Genomic DNA, 8,682 nt, shown 5'->3' with positions numbered 1-8,682 from the left:
ACACACACACACACACACACACACACACACACACACACACACACACACCATTTTTGTTTGAAATAATCTTTGCTTGGTTTCTATTGGAATTTATGTAGTGGACCTGATTGAAGCCAGAGCCTAGAAGAGAATACCTTGGTTGACATGTGGATATTGGCTCCTTTTTCCAGAAGCAAGGTGACCATGTCTGTGTGCCCCTCTTGTGAGGCCAGATGCAGTGGAGTGACGCCTTGCTTCGTCACAGTGTTCGTTTCAGCTCCATAGTTCAGTAGCGTGGAAGCTATCTGCATCTGATTCTTCTTGGCAGCAATGTGTAAAGGGGTGTAGCCATTCTACAACAGAAGCCAAAGAGATAAATGGGACACACACATATACACACGATACACATACACACACACATCACACATAAACACATGCATGCACACACATCACACACACACACAGAACATTAATGTGCACATACATCACACACACAGAGAACATTTAGTGCTCAACTATTCACCTCCAATGGAAATAATGGAGTATAATCAGCCAGAGACGATAAATGTAAGCTGACAGCTAATGTAGGTGCTTAGCTTCATGTTTCTATCTAAACATACCCAAAGCTTTGCAACCAAGGACAAAGGACCACCTGTTATACCCTAGAACAAATAGAGATGTAAAAGCACCAAGTCTGAAAGCCTCTTCATAATCAGATTCTCTCCCAAACACAAAAAGAAGTACAGCAGACATCTCTTCTACATGATAGTCCTTTAATACCTGGTGGTCGGTTGCTTCTCTGTCTAGAAACGTCTCTAGATCTTCTTAGCTTCTCTCATCCAGGCTAAGTATCCTAGGCCTTCAAATGTTCTGTCCCTTTGGTCATTTATAGTCCTCTCTCCTGAAAGACAACCTGTTCTGCACTGACCATGATCTATCCATAATGCTCCTGGATCGTACAGTTTCTCACCACTGAATTCTATGTCAGATATTATTTTAACCACACAGAACCAAATCTAGTAACTTCTATGGTATTATTAGGATACTTTTCTCCAAATGGCTCTCACTGGACTGTTCTTTCCACTCCTCAAGCAAATGCTATTTAAGTCCTAGAATAAGCCAGGCTCTGTGATGAGTGAAGAAACACAATGTGAATAAGATTTGCCAGTGTTAGGAATCTAATGTAATATGGCTATTTCCCAATCATGATAAAAAGTCTAACATGTGATATGAAAACATATTTTTTCAAACAAATGACTGAAAGATGTGACAGTTGTGCATATCTTCAACATTAAAAATGTATGTGTGACCATCATAAACTGAGAGCATAGTAGATAATCTGTTGCTAGGTAACCAGGCTTGGTAGGAACTGTGCTTAGGTTTAGATGACAGATACACAACACAAAGGTATTAGTAGTCTACAGACCCACTTAAAAGTCTCCACAATGAAGTTGACAGAGATAAACATTTAAAAGACAAAGAAACAAGACTCTTTAGAAGAGCCGAGTAAAAAGTTTGATGTTAGAAGAAATGAAGGTATGAAAGGTTATGTTTTATAGGCAAGAAGGAAAAACCTATAATGCCTTTGTCAGGTAAATGTCTCAGTATCCAAAACACTGACAGCTAGTAATAAGATTAGTCTCCACAAACTAATATGCACTCCCTACTGATAACTGGTGGCTCTAACAGTTGCAATAAATAAATAAATGAATAAAATAGAAGGTTTTAGACATAGCAATAGGTAGAAACAGCTTTGTTTTTTAAGTTACCAATAGTGAAAGTTATTATCACTGTTTCATGCCAGTTATTTAAAAGCAAGGCCCATGTATACTTGGATTATAGATACATGGCACCGGGAAATCCTAGGCTCTGGTCCTCACCTTGGCAGTGGCATGAGGGGAAGCACCCTTCTCCAGCAGCAACAGCGCCACCTTCTGGTTGTCATAATGTGCAGCAACATGGAGCGGGGTAAGGCCATTCTGTAAAGGTGGTATTTGAATCTCAGCATTAATACGTTAGCGTTAGCCGCTCTGAAGCTACCAGGATGCATGGACGGTGCTATTTATTAATTACATGTTAATTAATTAATATGGTCAATGGAAAGAATGATAATTTTCGTATTAGAAACATAACTAAAATTGAAAATGTTTGTGCTGAAAATTAGCAAAGGGTAGCTTTCTGCTCACAACAAGCAAAAGTCCAAGTTTCTATGTACACCACAGGGATTCTTAGAGAAGCTGTGGGCCCCTCAGGATAAGGCCCAGCTATAAAATATAAAAAAGGTTCCTAAATTGCAGTGTATAACAAAGGTTAGGGGCATATATTCCCAACTTGTGTAGCTGGTGTAATTTTGTCTGGTGCATTAATCTTGATTTCTGATGAGTGGTTAAAATAAAAAAAAATGAGTCAACAGAATCCAATGACTAAAACATGCTAGAGAAGCCACTTACCTTCCCTGCTGAGTCTGCTGCTGCGCGGCGTTGTAAGAGAAGTTTTGCCACATCCAGGCTTCCATACTTGGCTGCTACATGCAGGGGAGTGAAGCCCTTCTATAGTACGATAGAGAAATGTAAATTAGGGTTTTCCCCCCTCAATTCCTTACAAAAATTTTGTTAACCTATTAAGAAAACACTGTTGAGCCTCCATTTGTAAAGAAAAAAAAAAGATGGCAGGAAATCTGCCATTCCTGGATAAGTCTAAGGGTAAGGAATAAAGTTTACCCAGACCTGGTAGGAGCTTTGGTAGGCTTCATTGAGTCAACCACAACAATAACCACAAACATGTATGAAATCTTGGGGACTGAATCTTGACATTAATAGATTTGAGATTCGTAATCTGCACTGGTGTCAGTGAACCGCTTTGATTTATGAGTGGAAAGCGGAACACCAGAGGCAGGTCTTTGGTCTTGCTGGTCTAAAATGAATGCGACCAAAGGAACAGCTGTCTTCGATTTCTTACAGTCCTTTTTATACTTTCTATTCCAAATTTGTTTATTTAAGTTTTAGAATATTTTATGAAGCTTTGGTTGAAAAGAAAAAAAAAGTATTTGGTTCAGCTGACATATTTTCTGTAAAACTGGCCAGATAATCTACAGAATAAAATAAAATAGTATTCTATTAAAAACATTGGGTTTTTTGTTTTGTTTTTGTTTTTTACATACTGACATTTGTCCTCCTTCCCAGAAGACCATTCTGTCCAAAGATCAATTCCTCTAATCAAATCCATGGTTCTGGTATGCCATTGGCTGATTAATACTAAATAGTCAACCACATACTGAAGCTTTAACAATGTGCTTTTTAAAAGATGCTTGCCCTACGCATTTTATATGCATACCCTCAATGTCCTGTGAGCCCAACCAACAGCAGTACTTCAATGAGCAGCATGCTATAAATAGCATAGGTCCTGATACTGAAACCTCCAGGTGGCACAGCTCATGCCCTATGATGTCACCCACCCTCCTGGACAGATTCCTCAGCCACGTGCTTTTCTGGAACAATAGTAGGAGTCTGAGAACTCTAACACACCCTGGGGCCCCAAAAATTAAACTCAGCAAATACTTCTGTACTGGGTACTATTTAAGTCCCTAATCAAAGGCACTGAATATCTCCCAAGAACCAATGCTGCCCTTTCAAAGTGCCACCAGATCAACTATATTTTAATTAGAATGACATTTTGATTTCTATTTTTTTTAAAGAAATAAGCATTTGGTCTTAATAAGTTCTTGGACAAGAGTAAATCCTCTAGCTTTTTTCCCTGTGTGGGACAAATGTAGGCATGGCTGGAGGATGGCTTCCTTTAGTAGCCTTCCACGGAAGTTCACCTGCTGTTGAGGCTCTGTTTCCAGCACTCCATGCACACAAGGGTTGGATTGCCATAGCTTTCGTACAGTAGATTTCTGTCGTACAACATTGTAGGGAGGAAGAAAATAAACCCCTATCCTTACAGTCCAGTTGGAGTTGTGCCAACCCTCTTGTATGTTTGGAAACCCTTATCAAATCGAACTGCTTAGCTTTTGCAGAATGACAGGAGCCTGACTAGAAGGTAGTCTGTTGAGACACAGGCCACTGCTTTCCATGTGAATCTTGTCAGGGTTTCATCTCCCTCTGGTATTTATAAACATGTACGAGGCTTCAAGGATGGTGAATCACCCAGGATTCAGCGCGCCTCAGTCCTAAACTGCTCTGTGTAACAACTGCATCGATTTTACTCTGCTACTGCACTAAGGAATGACATGTCTTTTCAATCCTGAAAGTCTATGAAAGACAGGAGACTATCTTCTATTCCTTTACTTTTACATCTATTAACTCTATTCCTTTGGATTCTCATCAATCCAGATGACTGCCAAGTCTCTTGGGTTACCATAATCATTGTACATGGTTCATTCATGTCTAAGTTCTGAGGGTTTTTTTTCTAAAAAACAAAACTTTTAAAATGCATTCACCTCTTCAAATGGAATAATTTGAAAATTTATTAATTTCTCATGCCAGAACACTTGAGAATACATTTATTTTTATTTTATGTGTAAGAATGAATGTACATAATGCCTGACTGTATGACTGTGTATCGAATGTTGCTCCAGAGGCCAGCAGAGGGTGTCACAGTCCCTGGAACTGGAGTTACAGATGGCTGAAACTTGCTTTGTGAGTGCCAAGTCCCCTGTAAGAGCAGCAAGTGCCTTAACCTCTGACTACAGCTACAGCTCCAGAACAGAACATGTCTCTGATTATTTTATGATTCTCCTTGTGCTGTCAGTAACTAGTAGACTGCATTCCTTCTGAGGGCTCAGAGGTCACAGCAATACTTCTGTCCATACTTGATAAGTTCCGTGACCTCAGGCGTGGTATTTACTCCAAATTTACTGAAAGCCAGCTAAAGTGGCATTTTAATTCATCTGAACTGCTACTGTATGTGCGGAAAGTACTTTGCCCTGTGACAAGCTCATGTATTCTGATTGCCTTGGTTTTGTGTCTTCTGCACTAGCTCAATCTAATTTGCTCCAGCTATTTGGGCATGATCATGCTTTATCATAATTCACCTCCATGTAGTGACTTTCTAGTGGAATATATCCAAGAGAAGGAAAAGCTGTCTGGTATCACCACGGAATCTTGAACACAGGCTTGGGATATTATAGTCTTTGTTTGGTGTTAGTACAACTCATGAACTGATCTGCAAACCTGCTCTGTTTAGACGCTGTAAACAGTAAACTACATAGAAAGTGAACCTGGTAAATGTTGGGTAGTGGTTTGAATAAGGGTCCCCCATCGACTCAGGAATCTGAACACTTGATCTCCAGTTGTTGGCATTCTTTGGGGCAGTTGTGGACTCTTAAGTAGGTACAGCCTTGCCTTACTTCCCATTCTTTCTCTGCTTCCTGCTGTGCTGATGAAATGTGATCACCTAGGTTCCTTTTCCAGCCACCTGTTGTCATGCCACCCCTGACATTATGAACATCTACCTTCTGGATTCATAAGCCACAATAATCTCTCTCTTATATGAGCGGCTTTGGGTCATGAGATTTTATCATAACAACAAAAAGGACCCGACACAGTTGGACAAAGGAAATGAGATACCACTTGAGAGGTGATGACCCCATCACCTTGAGGGTTAGCACTGGGAAGGGCAGGATGGAGGCAAGCGAGCTGTCACTTAGCTCTGTCACTCAGCAAACAACATTATTGCTCTAATGCCGTAGTTTCGCATCACTAGTGATGACAATTCAATGTATTTGAGAATCCCCCCCTTTTTTCTCTAAAGACTATATATTGTAGTAAAAAGAAGAAATAAGTAAACTTTGCTTTGTAGTAATGAAATCATAATTATGGTACCTATACCAGGTGGAACTAGCACATTAAATAGAAGTTAGGTATGCAAGAATTTCCCTTGAAGACATTACATAGAATTTTATAACCTCCTCTCATCAGTTAGGTTATAATCGAAAATACTCAGAGATAGAAACAAGTCAGAGGCCTGACAGAGATTTTCCCTCCCTGAAACTCTTCTGCAGCTGAAGGAAGCCTTGACCCCTCTCAGTCATCCCCCTTACCTTGGTTGCTAAAGAGTGTGCTGCTCCAGCTTCCAGAAGGACAGAGGCCACGTCTACCTGTCCTTCCCGAGCAGAGATGTGGAGTGGTGTGTACCCATTTGTCGTGGCTGCATCTGGATGAGCCATATGTTGTAGAAGCAGCTGGACGATTTCTGTCTTACCCAGTCTGGAGGCAATGTGTAAAGGCGTCTGTTCCTCCTACAACTCAAGGTAAGTGATCAGTTAGGTCCCAGCAAAGCCAACTTAGAAGCGATGAATGCTTCTTAAACACTTCACGGTGCCTTCCTCTAGGAAGATATCTTCCTCTAGGAAGAGTTACTAGGAATCTCCACTCAAAAAATAATTGTTACTACTCTGCCATGGCTTTATTTGTATTTGTTATAGAAGTGATCTACTGGACCACAAAAATATCTATCTTAAAATTTTAAAAAGATTTTATGTGTTTGGTTATATGTATGGAAATGCACCATGGAAGTTCCCATGGAAATAAGAAGAGGCATTAGACCCCCCCCCCCCGGAACTAGACAGTCTGTGAGCCATTATATAGGTGTGGAACTCAAACTGCAGTCTTCTGCAAAAGAGAAGGTGCTCTTAACCAGTAAGTCCCTCTCTTAGATTTTTAAAAAGTATGTATGCATACTCATAAATTTGGTAATTGTTTGATGGACACCCCAAAACCACCTCTTAACTCTTTCTGTCTTCAACTCTCTCTATGCTTACTTACAGGCAAACTCATGGTTTTGAAGGAGAAAACTAAAATCAAGTCCAGAAATCCTAAGACCTAGATTCTCCTCCAAGAGCTTTCAACAAGAGGCAGGATTTATTCTGGGAACTGAATCAAGAAAAAAGACCCAAGGAAGCTGGAAATGCTATTTCTACTTCACTCCCGAGCCAAGGACACAAATGATGGCCATTTTGTTCTAGAACTGTGGATAAAGACTACATTGTAAAATGATTTAAAGAGAAACTGTTCCAGGAAGCATTGCAGATGCGCTTGCAATGCACATCTAGGACTTCAAAGATGAAATGAAACTCTGGCCAAAAAAAAAAAAAAAAAAAAGGAGTAAACTCTCTGCCAAGTGTTTTTGCTCTAAAAACTGAGAGGCTGGTGCTGAGAAGAATAGACAGGAAGGACCTGTTTGGCAAGGCTCATGAGATCACCTGACTCTAACACTTTCTTGGGGTTAAAAGAACTAAAAAACAAACAAACAAGCAAACATCTACACACAACGCTGTCTCTTATAAAAATAAAATGGAGTGTGCCCCTAGGAATGCAAAGGTGTGTGTCTTTATAATATTCTCTAGGGTGAGTCACCATAAAAGAGAAATAAAAAGCTGAAGAAGCTGCCAGGGATAAGAATAGATGAAGACAAAGAAAAGATAGTAGATCTGCCTGAATAAATGTAACACTTGAACATTATTTTTTTAGAAAACCTATAGGAAGAGGTTAAATAGCATCATATGAACTTCAAAAGTAGGAGGAAATTAACAAGAAATAGCAACACAATTATTTTACAAATAAAAGAAATGTAAATAAAATATCCAATAAAAAAGGAATGGCAAGATATTGGAATTTTATAAAAAAAATCTACAACTTAACAAATTTCTCTCATGCATGATGCATATATGACTTGTCCTATAATAGACACCAAAAGAAAGCATAGAATGTATTACTGAACGATTTTTCTAGATCACGTGACTAAGAGTGCAATGCGGTCTCAAAGCCTGCCCAAGGTCATTCAAGCTACTCAGACACTAAAGGCAGATGCAGTAGGATGGCCATGAAGAACATGATCAGGACAAGATGATTTTTGACAGGAAATGTCAGAGCAAGGGTAAGTGCTGAGCAATGCAATTGGTGTGAACTCGGGCCCTGAAGAAGAGTTTCCCTGGCTCTCTGCTGTGGGTTCTCCTCTAAGACTTCTACCAGCCGAGCCCAGTGAGGAGGGGACAGAATCAATACACTCAAATGGAGATTAAAAACTTTTTATCGGTTATTAATTTTATTTTATGTGTGGGAGTCAATTATGGATTTTAGAGAGAGAATATTGCAGAGATGGTGATTTTTGGATTTCTAGTTAATTGATAATCTGTAACTGGTAGTAGTTACTGGGAACTGGTTAAGTTATTAACTATAGTTCCCTGGTTCTCAGACCCAAGAGCAGTAAGGTACTTGTTTATTCGTTTGTTTGTTTGTTTGTTTGTTTGCTTGTTTGAATAAAAGCTAGTAAATGTCTTACCTACTTTTAAAATACTTTGGTATATTTTCATCTGAAAATGGAAAAAGAAATAACATAAATTTTGCTAAGAAAATCCTTCATCCTTTAAACAAGTACATAAGGTCTTTTCAGTTTGAGCAATTATTTCTTTGTTGGACTATAAAACCTGTATCTGTTTCCCCAGGCTAAAGTTAACTGAAACCAAGGCAATACCCAAAACAAAGCATGGGAACTTTCAGAAGACTCAAAAGAATGGACAAAGCGATGGAGAAGTCCTGGTCCCCTGATCCTTTCCAGCACAAGACCTTCTCACAGAGTGTAAGTGACTGGGCCTCAGCCTAGACAGGAAGCAGGTGCCCTCTGCTTCACTACAGAAGCCTACTGTTTCTTTTGCTCCTAGGCAACCAAAATTAAGAAGACTTGCTGAGCCCAAACTTTTTA

General features: G+C 39.5%; 1 protein-coding gene across 2 annotated transcripts in view; it reads right to left on the bottom strand.

Annotated features, from left to right (window-relative positions):
* Positions 1 to 8,682, bottom strand: part of Ank2 (ankyrin 2) — a 567,056-nt gene that overhangs the window by 85,639 nt on the left and 472,735 nt on the right. The window contains exons 15-18 of one of the 2 annotated variants that reach the window (XM_028760361.1): positions 6,023 to 6,220; positions 2,430 to 2,528; positions 1,860 to 1,958; positions 135 to 332 (exon numbers count right to left, since the gene is read on the bottom strand). In XM_028760361.1, coding sequence (XP_028616194.1) covers positions 135 to 332; positions 1,860 to 1,958; positions 2,430 to 2,528; positions 6,023 to 6,220 — 594 coding nt within the window. The remainder of the gene's footprint in view (positions 1 to 134; positions 333 to 1,859; positions 1,959 to 2,429; positions 2,529 to 6,022; positions 6,221 to 8,682) is intronic. The other variant, XM_028760362.1, reaches the window with a different exon arrangement.

Source organism: Grammomys surdaster, unplaced genomic scaffold, assembly GCF_004785775.1.
Source record: "Grammomys surdaster isolate TR1022 unplaced genomic scaffold, NIH_TR_1.0 126531, whole genome shotgun sequence".
NCBI classification, from domain to species: Eukaryota; Metazoa; Chordata; class Mammalia; order Rodentia; family Muridae; genus Grammomys; species Grammomys surdaster.
Note: the sequence above shows the minus strand (reverse complement) of the source record. Positions and strands in the feature narration are given on the sequence as shown.